We start from the raw sequence: 16,830 nt of genomic DNA on the forward strand, positions 1-16,830 counted from the left end.
GGTTCTAACTACTTAATTCTAACCTCAGTTAATTAAGAAAATGGAAATTCTAATAGCAAAAGTAATAAAACAAATAGCAATAGCAATTTTTCATATATATTTTCCATATCAATCTTATTGGTAATAATCCATCAGGGTGTATTAAATTTTTAAAAAAAACATTCCTTATTATTCTGTAATATTAAAGTGAAAGTTATGAGATTTTACTCCCCAATTAAATATCTATCAGAAGGTCTGATACTCAGAATTCAGAGTTACACTGTTATTTTTCAAGATGGGATAACTCAATTTTACCTGAAGAATCTACGGAAAATTCATCACTTTGAGATGAGATAGCCACGAGCTTATTCTGAATGTCTGCTAACTCCCAGGTCTTTGTGATGAAATAATTGCTCTGTTTACCTTGTAATAAATTACCATAGCAAACTACACTTGAGTAACTGACTCTTAATAGTAATAACACTTTTCACTGCAAGGTCCAGTATAAACCGTAGAATTACAATGGAAGAGTCCCATGCATACTGAAACTCGGGAAAGAAGAAAAGGGTCAGTAAAGGACTACTGTTACTAAAATTATTTAAATTTTCCTTGTTGTGAAAATATAGCTACATGGATTCAGTAGTTCGATAGTCAAAATCAAGTTATGCACTTCAAAAATGTGTAATTTATTAATAAAATGGACAAGATAATATTGTAAGAATCTCTGTATAATTATGACAAAAACTTCAGTTCAGTAAGTATTTGTGTACAACATCTCCCAATGTAATACCAACTTATTATAAATGCCCAGGAGACCTTTTCTATGTAAAATCCATGAAACAGTGCTTGAGGAAGATAATAATAATGAGTAATAAAACATACATTGAAGAGAGAGTGAATCAAACTGGTGATAAAAACATGACCTTCCTCCATAAGGTCAAATATTTTTATTTAGATTTAACACTACAATACACTATATATCCATTAAAAAAGAAAACTCTATATAAATTATTCCTTCCATTCATCAATTCTTTTCCATTACAGCTTTGGTACAATGTGACTTAGCATATAATTTTTAAATACTTTTAGCATCACAAACTCAACACAAAGTACAAAACTAAACCAAATTAGGGATATTATAGTCTACACAGTGGTATTCAGTGGTAGGAGAAAATCTTACCTTGATGAATTCATGTCACTAGCTAAGCTATAAAGGCATACCTAGCAGACATGACAGAAATATGCACCATTGACCAGCTAATGTGTGTATTAGTCTTTGTTTACTTTTTACAGAATACCAGCAGCAATCATTTGATTGTTGAGAGAATACTTAAGTCCTCAGTCGTTTTTCCCGACATGCCCCTCTTCCTGTAAAGGCCATGGGTAACGTTTGATGAAATATGCCACAGACAGGGCTCTCAGAATTTGACTTGCCAACCAGCATTGCTCATACTTGCACAGTTTGTCCGGCAGCTAGCCGACATCATGGGGATGGTACTGGAGGGGCAGTGTGGAGCAATTAGCCTAAGGTTGTTCTGAGGGGTTGGTGCTGTGATATTACAGTAAACAGGGATTCCAGTGGCTGGGAGTGACCCTTGGCCGGCCTGGTTAGGTAGCATGATTGGCTGTTGGTAGGACTGCTGGGGCAATCCTTGAGAACCTTGGGTCATTGGCACCTGTAGAAAGACATAAGCAAGAGCCCAGTGTGAAAAGAGTATTTTTCAATGCCCAGTGAACACTACTGTGTTGCAAAAGTTATTCAGCTTTTTTTCGCCAATCCCGGGCATTAAATGCACAGCACTGCACATGTTAGTTATGTCCCTTAACACTAAATTATATCCCCACTCCATGCACATTTTAGTGTGAGATTTAAAAAGTCATGAATACTACTTCTGCCATTTATTAGCTATTTTTCACTTCAGGAAGTCACTTACCCTCTCTGATGACCTTCACTATTTGGACAACACCTATTTCAAAGATCAACTGGAAGTTTGCTGGGATGGTACACTACACCTCGGGCAGCATCTGGCCTGACTGAGCACTCAGGAAAAAAATCGATTCCAAGTCTCTCTCTGAATGTCTCTGTCTGTCTGTCTGTCTGTCTGTCTCTGTCTCTGACTCTCTCCCTCTCTCTCTCTCTGTCTCTCTCTCTCTCTGTGTCTCTGACTCTCTCCCTCTCTCTCTCTGTCTCTCTCTGTCTCTCTCTCTGTCTCTCTCTCTGTCTCTCTCTGTCTCTCTCTCTCTCTCTGTCTCTCTCTCTCTCTCTCTCTCTTTCTCTCTCCATCCAGTATGGATTTTTCAGCAAAAGTCTCTCTCACTTTGGAAAGACATAAAGACATGCCCCATTTCTAGGCTGGGATTTGCTTGGAGACATCCAGCAGAAGTGGGGCATGACCCAGGTAGGACAGCCAAGAATAGATTCTTTAGAGCCACAAATACTTAAGGCAGCTAAATTGAAAGACCATACATTTCACTAACTTTTCATTTCCAATTTCAGAGCATTTCAATATATAAATCACAAAAGAGTGTATGACAATTATTAAAATACTCAACTTGGGGTTTTTTAGAAAATGTAGTTGCTAAGCCCTTTAAGTGAGTATGTGTGCCATTTTAAAATCTCTAATAACTTAAAATTATGTCAAAATGAAGTTTCTTTGGATGAGCATAAAAATGAATGGGAACTCATTATGAGGACTCTGTACCAATAGGCAAAATTTCACTAAAGGACTTCATCAATAGAACTACAGTAAATTGTCTTCCATAAGTAGAAAATTTATACAGAAACAATTTTAATGGGTATCCAAAAGCGATAACACATATTTGTTGTTTTCTTTTATAATTTTGATTCAGAGTTACTAGCAACAGTGGCAGTGCCAAGCACCTACTACCTGGCCAACCATCAACACAGGAAAATGCCCACAGAGTTTGCTTTGAGAAGTGTCATTTTTCACTACAAATTCCCCAGGCTGCCCTTGTGCACCTGATAAGAAGACATCGTTGGGTAGGAGACCATCATGCTTTGCACCGGAGTCCCTTGCTGGGCGCTCATCACACTCTGACTCTGAGGCGGTTGCTGTACTCCCATCAGGCCTTGGAATCCTTGCTGGCCTGATACAACTGGCTGATAGCCTGAGAAGATAAGTGATCTTTTTAAGTGCTTGTGTTGCTTTATGGAGACCAGAGCATTTCGTACCAATGCAACCTCAGAAATCTGAGTCTCCTTACCATGAGCATATTATCCAGATTATTTCCAGTGAATTCATTTTTTTTTACATCTAAAAGTGGACAAGACTATGGCTTTAAAAATCTCACTGATCTTCCTACTATTTTATACTCCAACCAACAAGCACATTGGACAATGATATATGCTTTATGATACCAACATAGAAACCACATCAATTGACTGCTGAAAACTGTAAGTTGTAGCTTTAATTTTTTTGGGATTGTTTTTTATTTCAATAATATTTGGAGTTTGCAGATTTTAACAATTAAACTAACTTTCCCCCTAACTATTCCATCTTCCTGTACTATCTAATTTCATATACCAAACAGCCTATTAATTTTGAATTCATCTTATTTTTAATGCCCTACTGAGTCATATGACTCACTACTCATGAACCTAGGGGAAAAAGGCACTAGCAAGTGAAAGGAATTTCATATCTTTGTTCTGCTTTATCATTACCTCCTAAAAGAACATTCTGGTAAAATAATGGGTAATCATGTATATACATTAATTAACATATAATACATTTAAAATTTATATTATAGTGTCCACCCACATGGGTCAGCTGGTTGCTTTCTTCTTTTTAAGTGGACCAGAATTGGTTTATTTCAATCATTGTATATATTCCTCACCATAAGTGGTTTACAATATATTCTTAAAACAATCCTGCAAACTCTTCTAATAAATGTCTGGCGGGAAGGTAATATTTCAGGAAAAATCGCATAGTTGTATAGAGATAAATTCACTTTATGCTGTAAAATAAGGCACTTCCAAAGTTTATATAACTCATTTGTCTTAAGTATCCCACAATAAGTGGGACTGCTATCCTAGAAGAATTTCAGAGACAGTAAGATTTTTTGAAATCTAGGTTTTAACCCAAGCTAAGCTTTACAGGCAAATTTTTAAAATAAAACCATAAGTTAAAATAACCTAGTCAATGTGTATCATTGATGAATAATATGGTTCCTGTGCATGGGTTTTAACCTCATATTAAAGAATAAAATCATAGTCCACAAGAAAATGCTTTGCCCTTTTGTTTTTTGTATAAAAATGTACCTCGTCTCTGTTCAGTGGAACAAGCCTGTAATGCTGCCTATTCAGTAGACTGGGGCAGTATCGTAAGATCAAGGCCAGCCTTGGACACTTTAGAAGGGGGAAACTCAAAAAAAAAGTTGGGGAAAGGGGGATGCAACTTGGTGGCAGGGTGATTGTCTAGAATATGTGAGGCCTTTGGTTCAGTCCCCAAACTGCAAACAAACAAGCAAAAAAAAGCCCTATCCAGAATCTATCTATCTGTCTATCTATCTATCTATCTATCTATCTATCTATCATCTATCATTTATCTCTTCATTCATTTCAAAAACATTGCAGAAAAGTGGCTTGCAGAAGAGTCACTACATTAGGAGACTGGCAGTTGCCCAGATGGGTTGGGAGTGATGTGCCCTGGGTGAAAGTCGTGAAAGAAGAAGCTGGGCCCAGGCCATGTGGGGAAGTCTGCTTATGCTTCCAGCTGGGGGACAGAGACAGTGTTAAAAGTCATCAGCTGACCTTTACATCTCACCATATTTGACTCATCCTAATTCATTCTCCTAGAGGGTATAACTACTACGACATTTTACATCCTTGTAAAGACAACACATGTTGCCAATGGAAAGGGGGGAACTGGCTGCTTTCCTCCTGGCTTACTTCTGAACACAGTACGCTGCCAAAACTCTCCTTTCATATGCTGGCTGGTGTCTTTAATACTTTCACCCCAAAGTGCTGCAGTCCTAATGTATTTGTAGCTTATACAGTAAAGAAAAGACATCAGATTTGGGTAAAACAAATGGAACTAAAGTCATGTCACTGTGACAATTACCTCTCAGAAAGACTTGTATGCAATAGTATTCAAGAATAATTTCTTTAAAAAGTAATTGGAAGAAGTTTTCATTTAGTCTTTGATGTGTACATTTTCCCTTCTAATTCATATATCCAATTGTCTTTACAACATGAGTCTATCTTATCATTTTATTCTAATATTCCAAACCACATCAAGTTCTTTGTAGCATAAACTGTTACATACATAAGAGTAAATTTGTATGGTTGTAGAAAAGTTATGAACAACTGTCTACCATTAGTTCAATAGTGAAGAGCAGGCAATATGAATTCACTTTCAATTTCATGTAAATTTGACAAAAACAGAGCTTTATTTCTGATTGCAGTTTCAAACATTGGTTGAACATGAAAGATGCATCTTAATATTTTTGGCTTACATTTGATTATAAGTTAAAGGCCAACTGTTGTCTATGGATCTTTTGCAGAATATTTCTCTGTGCACAACAACAGAGAAGAAGAAAAGAGCAGTGGAAAGAGGGAAGAACAAAGAGGAAGCTGTGTGGCCTAATATATGAAGAGTATTTCTATGCTAGATTTGCCTATGGAACCCTTTCATTCTTTTTCAGTCTTTGTTGAAAATTAATTGAGGTTTTGAAAGAAGAGATTCATTTATCACACCAGCCTCTAAACTAAAAAACCAATGTGAAGGGAGAAAAACAGAGCTGTTAGGACATTCAGAAAACAGACTGACTTGGCAGGAAGAGGAAAGAGGCATCTGGTGGATGGAGAAGGAATAAATGGGATGCTTTCATCCACAGGGGCTCAGAGCCCATGAGAGTGCAATTCACCTCCCTGCCGGCCCAACGCAGCAGCACTGTACGTTCCCCCAAGGCATGATGATTTGTGAACTTTGATATTCAGTTATGCATAGCAGTGGCTAGCTGCTCTGGACTGGGGTCCCCTGGTAAACACACATTAAGGCAAATGAGGATTTATATGGGGAGTAAATACACTTCAGTTTCAAAATGAAAACTTAAGTGTATGGAAAAATCACTTTATATTCATGAATCTCACTCATTTCTCAATGCACTCTCCAGGCAAGAAATATACATCTGGAATGGTTTAATTGGGAGTGCCCATTTTTATAAATTATGTCAGAAAAGCTAGCTCCTTAAGACAGGCGGCTGTCTGGAATGTAAATTTGAGTCCAACAATAGGAAAAGAGAAATGAGATAGTAGTGACCTAAGAATGAACCAGCAGTGTCTGCCCAGGAACACAGCACGCCCGAAAACAGACATGGCAGTGCTGGTGGCAACCTGCTTATCTTGTCTACTCAAATGAGAAATACGTTCCAGTTTGTCAATTCTTAGCTGTGAAATGATCGCTTTTTCATATTTATTGAGGATTAGCAAGATATAATGCACCATACAAAATAGAAACAGCAACTGCTTACTGCCTTGTAGGCTTGCTGAGATGATACAGGCATTAGCTATTTTTATTTCATTTTCAGTCAACATTGATTCAATTTTCAAGTCACATGTGTCATTTAGTTTCTGAAAATAAAAAGGTTACAAATGAACAAATACTTGGTAGCAAATAAAAGATTGCACTCTGCTAAGATGGAGAAGTTATAAACTTTGTGAATCATGTAACAGAAGTGTTTCATTAAAGTGTAACAGTTTTTGGATACTATTTGTAGCTCAAAGGTATTTTGTTAATATTCAGGCAAGAAGATATTTCTCTTGATGAAGAGCAATTATAAAACTCAGAGTATAAATTAAATAATGTAAATTGGTTCAATTGTGACTGACATTTTAACCCTTATTTAGATGCTTTGTTACAGATAGAAAATTTTGGAAATGAATGGAAGTACTAGCCTATACTTTGGGATTATTGTTACTCCTACTCTTGTGGATACAGAAATTGAAGACGGAAAGAGAATAGCTATAAGAATGAATTTCTCAACAAGTTAGTTCTCACTGTCTTCCCCCATCCACCTAAGAAGTATAATTGATATGTGCTTATTAAGTGAAGCATTCTCAGTACAGTGGACTGTCTTTTCAAATGATTCGTGTTAATAATCTGCTTAAAATAAAAATTTCTTATCTTGGAAACAAATATCTCTCCAAGTTCCTAAGGAATCATAAAGCTGCTTATGTCTGAATCTTATCTCTGCTATTTCAATATGGTCTGAGATAAAATTATAGTAGCTTAGTAATTTTTCAACTGTGGTATAGCTGGTAACATATATGTAGAAAAAATGTTTGCCCAGGACTTCCCTCTCCTTTTACTGAAGTTGTAGGTTTCTATAGATTTCCATTATCTAATACATACTTTGTTCTGTTTCTTGCCTTCTTATTATTCCTGTACACTTTCATCTGCTTTGAATTTTTTCTATATAAACAGTCTATACGTGTTGATCACTAAATTTAAGTCACAGTGAGTTAAATGCTTTTATATGATAATATTAAGACAATCATGAGAGGTAGTCACTACTACTAAACTTTTAGGGAAGAGAAAACTGTGGTTTAGAAATATGTGTTAACTGGCTAAGGTCATACATCTACTGTGAAGGGAAAATGGAATTTATGTTGTTTTCTGACTTCAGCACTCTCAGTTTCACTCAGTAAATTGAAGCACTATTTACCAAAAATTCTTTCAATTTTCATAACTCTAATATCTTTTCAAGTGGCAGGTATTCAGTGACCATTATTGCATTGTTTTCTTCTTAGGAAGAACAATTAAGGAGAAAATATTTATGCTTCATAGTTTGTTGAAAAAGACCCTCTTAGTACCAAAAAAATAAAGGAAAGAAACAAGGAAGGAAGGAAGGAAGGAAGGAAGGAAGGAAGGAAGGAAAGAAAAGTAAAACTCAAAACATGATTTCCCAATGAAATCATATCACTCAAAAAAGGCTTAGCTAGTGTGACACGAGACAGACCAAGGATAATGGCTTTTCCAACAGATTCCAGGTCCTTCATTTGCTTCATGAATTTCTAGTCATTGATACTGTAACTTTCAACATTAAGACCATTTTAAATAATGGCTTTCTTCAGGGGCTGGGGAGTTAGCCAGCAGCGTAAGTGCCTGCCTTGCAAGTGTGTGGTCATGAGTTCCATCCCTGGTACTGATAAAAGAGGAAAAAGACAAAAAAAATGGCTTTCTTCATGATTTTTAAAGAGACTATATGTTTCTGTTGGTTTTCCTTTTCTTAGAACAACTTTAAAATCTTGAAATAGAAGGTAAAAAGAATTTAATTCTATATAAACTAATTTAATCATTTGATTCCACTAGGCCACTATTATCCCTAAAAGTCACCTAGCTTTTTTTTTTTTTTTTTTTGTCTTTTTTCGTTTTTACTGGTACTGGGGATCAAACTCATGACTGCCTGCTTGCAAGGCCAGGCGCTTATGCTGCTGAGCTAAATCCCCAGCCCCCATCACCTAGCTTTTTAAAACAGATGATATTCAAAAATATTTGAAGGATGAAAAATTGATCAGAACAACATTAAACAGGGATTCTACAAAACATTCTAGGACCTCAGATGAACTCTGGAGAAAACAAGATTCTTGGAGCAGTTAGAGACAATTGTAGTTCAGAGTTTATAGACTGCAACTGCTATATTTTCAATTCTATGAACACTGTGAGTTTGCTTCTAAGGTTTATGTAATCACTAGGGAAGTATGTCCAGGAGATAAAAGTTCCTTCCAGCTCCGTCTACTTACGTATTTTGCTGTTCCAGGTTGCTCTGAATGGGAGAGAATAGAGGTGCAGCTTGGTGCCATAGAGTCCCCACGGTCTTGAAAAACCGCTTTATGCCTTAAAGAAGGGAACTGATGTAATGATTACTCCTGGCCTGCATTTCTTCTCTCATGTAAAATGGACGCAGGCTCAGCAATCAGGGACTCTGGGACGGTCAGGAAACTGTCTGACTTCACTGGCTGACACACACACACTGTCATACTTCCACAGAAACATCAGGTATAACAACGTCGGTCAAGTGGGGTCAGTTTTGAAAAATACGTTGTGAATCTTTTATGACATTTTGTCTCTATGCCAGTCTCCCAATTTATGAACTACAAAACCCTATGTAAGATCTTCAAAACAAGAAAGCAGTACAGACTACATAGGAAAGCATGTTTTTATTTTAAACACATCAAACAATTAAAATACCTAGTAGGGAAATCATAATTAGGTACTGTTCTGCTATTATGTATAAAGTAAAATAGAAAAGCATTGTTCTAAAATTTCACGAAAGGGAGCACAGGAAATCACTTTGTTTTTACCCGTTGAAGCCCATTACAAGTCCGTTCACCCTTGATGCAAGCACAAGCTTTCACCTGATCTGTTGGTGATCACTGCATACATCCTGTCCTATCCCCAGCATTTACTATTCAGTGGTTTTAATTGCTTAGTAACTTGCTGCACAGGCAGCTGCAGGGAGCCTGCCTGGGAACAGGGGTAGTGTGGTATATATGCTAGTGAACGCCAGTCTGTCCTAGTGAATTTCAGGAAAGCTATGACAGGCTCTAAGTAGAATCATGCTTCCCGAAGCAGTACTTTTTTTCTTCTTCTATTTTTGCAGTCACTCTTTTGCTCATTAGCTTTCCTACTACACAGAGTGTAATTCTTAAAAGCCTCGTTACCATCCCCGGAGAACATCCACGCATGGGTCATTTTCTAATGGCAGCACACATCAGACGAACCATCCCATTACAGCAGCTTGGGGCCTCTTCACTGCAATTATACCACCCTGATCCATGTTATCGCAGATACAAAGCTCGTTTTCTTTCTCTCTCTCTCTTTTTTTTCTTTCTTAAAAAAAATCAGGGCAAACATGAGAGACATTGTTAAATGACTAGGGGAGTGGATCATGCACAGAATTTCAATGAATGCCTCTGAGGGAAGTAGTGTTGAATTTGATTTTAAATGGAAGAGGCTGTCATATTATTGAAGTAATTCTCTGAACTTTCCTGGCCCATAGTGTTGTTCTGACAGCCAAAGAGCTCCAGCACCTCAGAAGGAGAAAGGCTGCCTAGAAGAATCACAAATGCTTCACTTGCTTAATTAAGTTGAGCAGCTTAGAAGGAAATGTGACATTCTTACACCTCAACCAGCAGTGTTAATTATGGGCACACTTAAATCCCACCTGAGTGGCAGCCACTGCTGCAAGGCAACACAAGGGGCTTTTCCCCAGACCAAGTTTGGGCCAAAGAAAAGATAGAGAAGGCTGTGACAACTGGCCCTGTGATAATATTCCCCCAGTGAATATTTCCCTTGATGAACTGCTATTGACCAGCTGACTAGAAAGGGATAAACACGATGTCAAAAGTCATGGGGTCAACATCACTGTGATCAAGTTACCATCACTGCTGCATGGTTACAAGCCACAACTTAGCTTGGGCATCTATCTCAAAACGAATACTACAGACACAGATATAGTCCATAGAAATCAACTTCTCACTAGAAGAGGAGAACCTATTTCATACCCAGTGCATGGTGAATTCAGTGTCCTCAAACATCACTATTCCTAAGAAATGAAGTCTATTTTCTTCAATTTCATGATAACAGGGTTCTTACCCAGCCAATTTCTAGTGCTATATTTAACAGTCATATTTGCTCCAGTGTTAGCATTTGTGAGGAGGAAAAAACAATGAACTCAGGCAGAGATAATGAAGCAGTGAATTAAGGCAGAGGTGGTTGGAGGGTAGCAAAGAGACAAAAACACCCACTTAAGAATATAAAGTGTCAAAAACAGGCACCTGTGAGTTTCAGTGAATCACCTGTTTGGTGGATATGAAAAGTGAATAGTTATACCACAATCTTGACCATCACGGTCTCAAGAGAAACTGGCTATTTAAAAACTAAAGGACAGAAATATGAAAAATGTGCTCAAAGAATGTAAATATGTAGAGATGGTAGCAGGTTAGTAATAGGTGCATGTAGAAGAGGACAGAAATAGAGCCCTGGGCCTTCAGAACTGTACTATGAAATTGAGATTTAGTGCTGAAAGATTTGGGTGCCATGTAAGGTATATACACAAAAGGCAGAAATTTTTTCAAGATTCTCCAGGAGTCACTTGTAGGTTGAAGAACTAGAGAATGGGAATCTACCAGGAAGCACCAGCAGTAACCCAAGGCAGAGACAATAAAGACATGAGGAAAACCATGTGGAGAGGAAGGGGAAAAGATACATACAAGGGGGATGCTGAGCATAGAAGGTGCTAGAAACTGGCATCTATGAGATCCAAGGAGAGGTCACGGGAAGGGAAAACCCAATAGTAGACCCCTGTTCTGGTTTGGGTAAGCAACAGCATTCATCAGGACCAAGTATAGGAGGAATGAGTAGATGAGATAATCAGAGAACAAGCAAAAGGGTTTGGCATTTAGGGAGAACATTTTCTTAGAGATATATATTTGTATATATATTACCAGTTCATAGTTTTTCTCAGGATAATGAGAATGAGTGTAGAGTGAGATGGAACTAAAAGACACAACGATATTTAAGTGGGTTTTTTTTTTTTTTTTTTTTTTTTTTTTTGTCTTTTTCCTTTTTATTGGTACCGGGGATCAAACTCATGACTGCCTGCTTGCAAGGCAGGCGCTTATGCTGCTGAGCTAAATCCCCAGTCCCACAACGATATTTAAGCCCTGAGCTGAAAAAAATGACAACTGAACAGACCAGTGAAGAAAAGCAGAAAAATTAGAACTAGAAGACAAAGTTATGAAGAAAATAAGGCAGGAACATTGCAATAAAGAGAAATGTGATAATGACTAAAGCTTAGAACTGTGACAGAAAAGAAAGGAAGTAGATCCTAGGTTTGGAAAATACCAGAGACCCCGACAAAACCAAAGCCCAAGATGAGTAGATCAGCCAGAGAGGAAAGGGAAGGGTTCTTGGGAGAAGCTTATGCGACAGTGAAGCAAAGTACTGGTGAGTGGGGGCCATAGAGTTTTGCTTCTGTCAATTTTCTAACATGAAATAAATGTAAAGATGTGATTTTTTAAAAAGGAAAATGAAGAAAACAGTAAGCATCCGGAAGACAGTATGATAATCTACGAATCTGCCAGGATTCACAACACATTAAACATCAGGGGTTGCTTGTACCTAAGAAAGCTGGGGCTTGGATGACAGAATCTTTGTCTGGGGTATCTGAGCTTTCAATCCCACCATCTCGCTGGTCGAGGCTCATTTGCTGCAGTGGTAGAGTGCCCTGGACCTTTCCACTTTATCAGGTTTGTTGAAGACACAAGACAGTTCAGAGAGCTTGTTAAGGGTCACAACCAAATACTACCACATGATTCTGGGAGGGCAATACAAGCTAATCAAAACGACTTGTGACAAATGTAGAAAAGAAAGATATCCTTGTTTATTTTAGGAACATGATTAGTACTCTTCTATCTACACTGAATTGTAATAACTCAAATAAATCTTCATTAGAGATGACTAAGAAAGACTAAATTCCAAAAGGTTTTTGCAAATCAAAAGAAATCTCTAACAGAGTGAAAAGAAAATCTGCAAATAGAGAAAATAGCCAACTGTCTATCAGACAATGGACTTCTATATAGAACATATAAAGGAAGTTTAAAAATTAAGGCCCCCAACATTCAAAGAACCAATCAAAAAATGGATTTTTGAGACAATTACACACTTCTCAGATGAAGAAATATAAATGGCAAATATATATATATATATATATATATATATATATATATATGAAAAAATGCTCAGCATCACTGGCCATTTTAAATGTAAATTAAAACAATACTGAGATTCCATCTTACTCCAGAAAGAATGGCCAAGATCTTTGATTTTGTAACTTGAACAACTACTTCTAAACTAACAATATGTAATATATCAACTAGTGATGATTTCTTGATATTATTATTTTGAAATTCTGTATCATTTTAGCCTTTTTTTCTGTTTTGCTTTTTTTTTAAATAAAAAAATGCAAAAAAAAAAAAGAAAAGAGAGAAATCAACCAATAAAAAATGCTGGAGAGGTTGTGGGGAAAAAGGAACTCTTTTCTACTTTTGGTAGGAATGTAGGCTGGTGCAGCCACTGTGGAAATCAGTGTGGGGATTCCTCAAAAAGCTAAGATTAGAGGTTCATTTCACTCAGATATCCTGCTTCTGGACATTTTCCCAGAAAACTGAAAACATCACACTGCACTGATATATGTGCACACATGTTTATAGCAGAACAATTTATAATAGCCAAATCTTGGAAACAACCCAAATGCCTATCAATCAAGTAATGGATACAAAAGATGTGGTATTGTATACAATGGAGTATTATTTATAAAGAAAATTTGCATTGAGGCTTTTATAAATAAATGTACCTGACTTGAGACCATACTCATAAATGAAATAAATCAAACGCATATGTGTAAATACTGTATAAGAAACTAAAAGAATAAATATGATCCAAAATCTAAAGTAAATATTGTGTAAGGGTAAGAAACTGTTCAAAGAGGACGAGTAACTGGGATAGGGGAAAGGAGAAAAGAAGGAAGTGAAAGGGAAAAAGACATAAATTTGTATGTAGCTAAAATAAATTTGTATATAGTATAGATAGCTAAGATGATTATACTATTAGTTCTATTATTTCTTAGAAAAGAATAGTTAATACTCATATGATTAGATATATTTTACATGCCTATATCTGTAATCTATGCAACTCTTCTGAACACAATATGTAATATTACAACCATTGTTAAATTACTATCATCTTGTTTTGAAAATCTATGCCATTATTGTTTTGCATTTGTTATTGTTGCTGTTGTTTGTCTTCTTTGTTTTTTATTTTTCTTTTCTGGCTTTTTTTTCTCTTAAATAAATGAATAGATAAATAAATAAAAATAAATATTTCCACAAGCTTCCACTCAAAATTAACTGAGAGAATCCATATAAGAAAATACACTGTGGGGAGATGTTTCCATCACATTGTTTGCTTTGATTTTCTTTTGCAGTTCATATAGATGTATCAGTCAGTTTTGAATTCCAGAGTGTCAAAAAAGCTAAAAAAGTTAATTTGTTTACATTTCATTACAACCCAAGAACAATTATGCATAGCACTTTAAAAAGAACAAGAACGCCACAACTGAGCCTGATGTAAGCGTATGCATTCAACCTGTCACCCGTGTTTTCCAGAAGAATTCCAAAACATTTTTAAAGTTGTCAATACAGTTAAAGTTGAAGCAACACGACTTCTGATTCTGTGTTGTGCTTCACTTTCATCAATATTTCAATAGATGACCCCAGAGATGATATCACAAAGCTAGGCAAGAGTGAAGATTTGTTTTCTGTTCATTTATGTAATCAACTAACTCGTGCTCACTCTTGTTTGTGACTGTACAGAATATCTTTAGTCCCACTATGTGCGGAACTGCTATTCAAAACTAGGTCATATTGGGACTGAGGCAACATCAGAAGTAAACAGGGTTGGCCACATGGATACAAATGTGTTTATCTTCCCAGCTGGCTGGAATTGGAAACTCTGGGCGCCATTTAAATCAGATTTATAACAAGGAAAAAGTAAAACTGAAGGGCAAACTGTGTGTCCTGAAAGCTTTTTCGCTCAGTCCTTTAGGGTAGGTTGTCTCCCCAGAACAGTGCAGTTTCGTTTCTTTAATGGCTTGCTCCAGGAGAGGGATAGAAATAATTCACATCATGTGGAAGAGTAATCTTTGCTTCTCATCATGGTTAAAAACAGTTTTAAGTATCCAAATGAAGGAATATTTTATGATGGTTGCAAACTTTACTGCCAAATTTGCTCTAAGAGTTCATAAGGTTTGCTCTACAAGGCAAAACTGGATCTCACAACGCTCTCTGGAGGGAGCTGTCTGGTTCAGGGCCTGTCCTGCTCTCTTCAGCCTTGTGAAGTGCTGCAAACAGCCTACCCTTCTGCCCTCACCACCCATTCTTTCCATTTACTAAACACCAGACTACCCACTGCAGGTTCTGTGTAAACGTAGTCTCATCGGGACCCAACAAGATCTACATATAGGTTTTTAATAGCCTTGTATTTTCATTATTTGTCACTCAATCTGGCCTCACCATCTTGGCTTTGTCTCTGGCTGCGTACTTCGTCCCCCAGATGGAACAGTTTTGCTCTGTCTCTGAATAACCTGGAGGGCCTATTGAAAGACAAACTATTCACCACCAAAACCCAGACATTACGATTTTATAAGGTTAGAATAGGGGCTGGAAATTTGAAATATTTTACCCAATTCCTAGAGGATGCTGATGTTGCTGGTCTAGGGATCGTATTTTGAGTGTCACTGCTGCGCCTTTATGAAGTGGGTACAATTACTTGTACTGAGAGAACAAGCAAAACTCAGACATTTCTGTCTTGAATTCCTATTGTTTGCTCACTTACTCTTTGCCTCATAGAGTAAGCAATGTATCTGGCAAATTGTGTACTATATGAATCCTTCTTTCCAATTTCACTTTACTTATCTGTAACATGGGTACAGTTCTTTCCAGGGCTGTCAGCTTGGGCTAGTATCCCTCTTATGAGATAGTACCAGTGGCTGATCATCTGGCTGCCAATGACCAATATATATGACTAACTTTCCCTTGCTGTCTACATTCTCCATCTACCTTGTATGACCTCAAGTCACATATTATTTACGAGGTCCTCTGGAAAAGAAGCATTTATATGACTTATTTCTGTCTGCCTTTGCATATTATATTTGTGGTTCATTGATGATATTGGTAAAGAAATTATACTATCTCACTAACCCCACATGAATACTGCAGTGGAACATAACAGAAAATAAGCAAATAGATATAAATGTAAAGGGAATGAACAAAGAAACTATTCTTCACAGAACAGAAACTCAGAGCCCGAAGCATGAGGAGTAGCAGAAATAAAATTTATCATCATGGTGGAAAAAAGAAAAATGTTATCAGGCCATAGCTGTTTTCTTTTATCCCTCTTGCTTCTGGGGGATAAAAGTTCCTTCTAACAACAAATCAAGAGAATACAGCAGTTTTCTAATTCTTCCTCTCACTTTTGAAATGGGAGCAATTACAGGATTACAGGATGAAAGGTAGAGCAGAAGGGCATGTGGGAAGTAGCTGAGGGGAGGGAGGAAGGAAGAAAGCATGTGAGACCAGTTCTGATGTGTTCGTGAGCCAGAGAGGTACTTGAGAAATCAAACTAGATTCTTCTAATATTGTGTTCCTTGGAGCACAAGTGTGAATTTGCTGACGAATGGTTATGGTTCACTGTCCCTGTATCCTAACTGTCATTTGAACTACAAGGAAAAAACAAAAACGAAAACAAAGACCCAAACTTCATCTACTTTCACTTGCCTCCTCCTTGAGGTGATACAGAGCTACTACTCCTTGTTTTTCTAAGACCATTTTTAGTCCTTAGTCAACCTGTGTCATATGACCTCACTGTGAACAATAGACGGGAAGATATCCTCCTGGTCCAACAAGTTCTGGATAGTGGAGAATGCTATTTGCATAGGATCACACAGTGAATCTCATAAATCAGTCTGAATTCAATTTTCCTGTTATTCACTTTTCCAACACACATCTCATACTTTCTTCAAGTATGATAGGCTGGACCACTTGGAATATTTTTGCTTCCTATGTATTCCCAGTAGGAACTGTGCTGTGTTGTAACAATGCACAAGTGTTTCAGAGTTGAACAAAATTATCATTTCCTTTATAAATCAAACCTGTTCTGCTGTTACTATCCTATTATTACTGGAGCCTCTAGGAAACATCTAGTCTACGTAAACTGTAGCTCTCCTGACATGCTATTGGTAGCTACCCACAAACTTTTTGACAATAAT

The 16,830-nt window shown here is 37.0% G+C and overlaps 1 protein-coding gene across 20 annotated transcripts in view; it reads right to left on the reverse strand.

Annotated features, from left to right (window-relative positions):
• Positions 1-641: 641 nt before the first annotated feature.
• Arpp21 (cAMP regulated phosphoprotein 21) overlaps positions 642-16,830 on the reverse strand; it is a 155,501-nt gene continuing 139,312 nt past the window's right edge. For all 20 annotated transcript variants that reach the window (XM_013156331.3, XM_063260361.1, XM_013156329.3 and 17 more), the window contains 2 exons: positions 2,960-3,108; positions 642-1,655 (listed from right to left, as the gene is read on the reverse strand). In XM_013156331.3, coding sequence (XP_013011785.2) covers positions 1,398-1,655; positions 2,960-3,108 — 407 coding nt within the window. In that variant the 3' untranslated portion in view covers positions 642-1,397. The remainder of the gene's footprint in view (positions 1,656-2,959; positions 3,109-16,830) is intronic.

The sequence above is a fragment of the Cavia porcellus genome, unplaced genomic scaffold (genome assembly GCF_034190915.1).
Source record: "Cavia porcellus strain 051 isolate PalLab524CR breed Dunkin Hartley unplaced genomic scaffold, mCavPor4.1 scaffold_13, whole genome shotgun sequence".
NCBI classification, from domain to species: domain Eukaryota; kingdom Metazoa; phylum Chordata; class Mammalia; order Rodentia; family Caviidae; genus Cavia; species Cavia porcellus.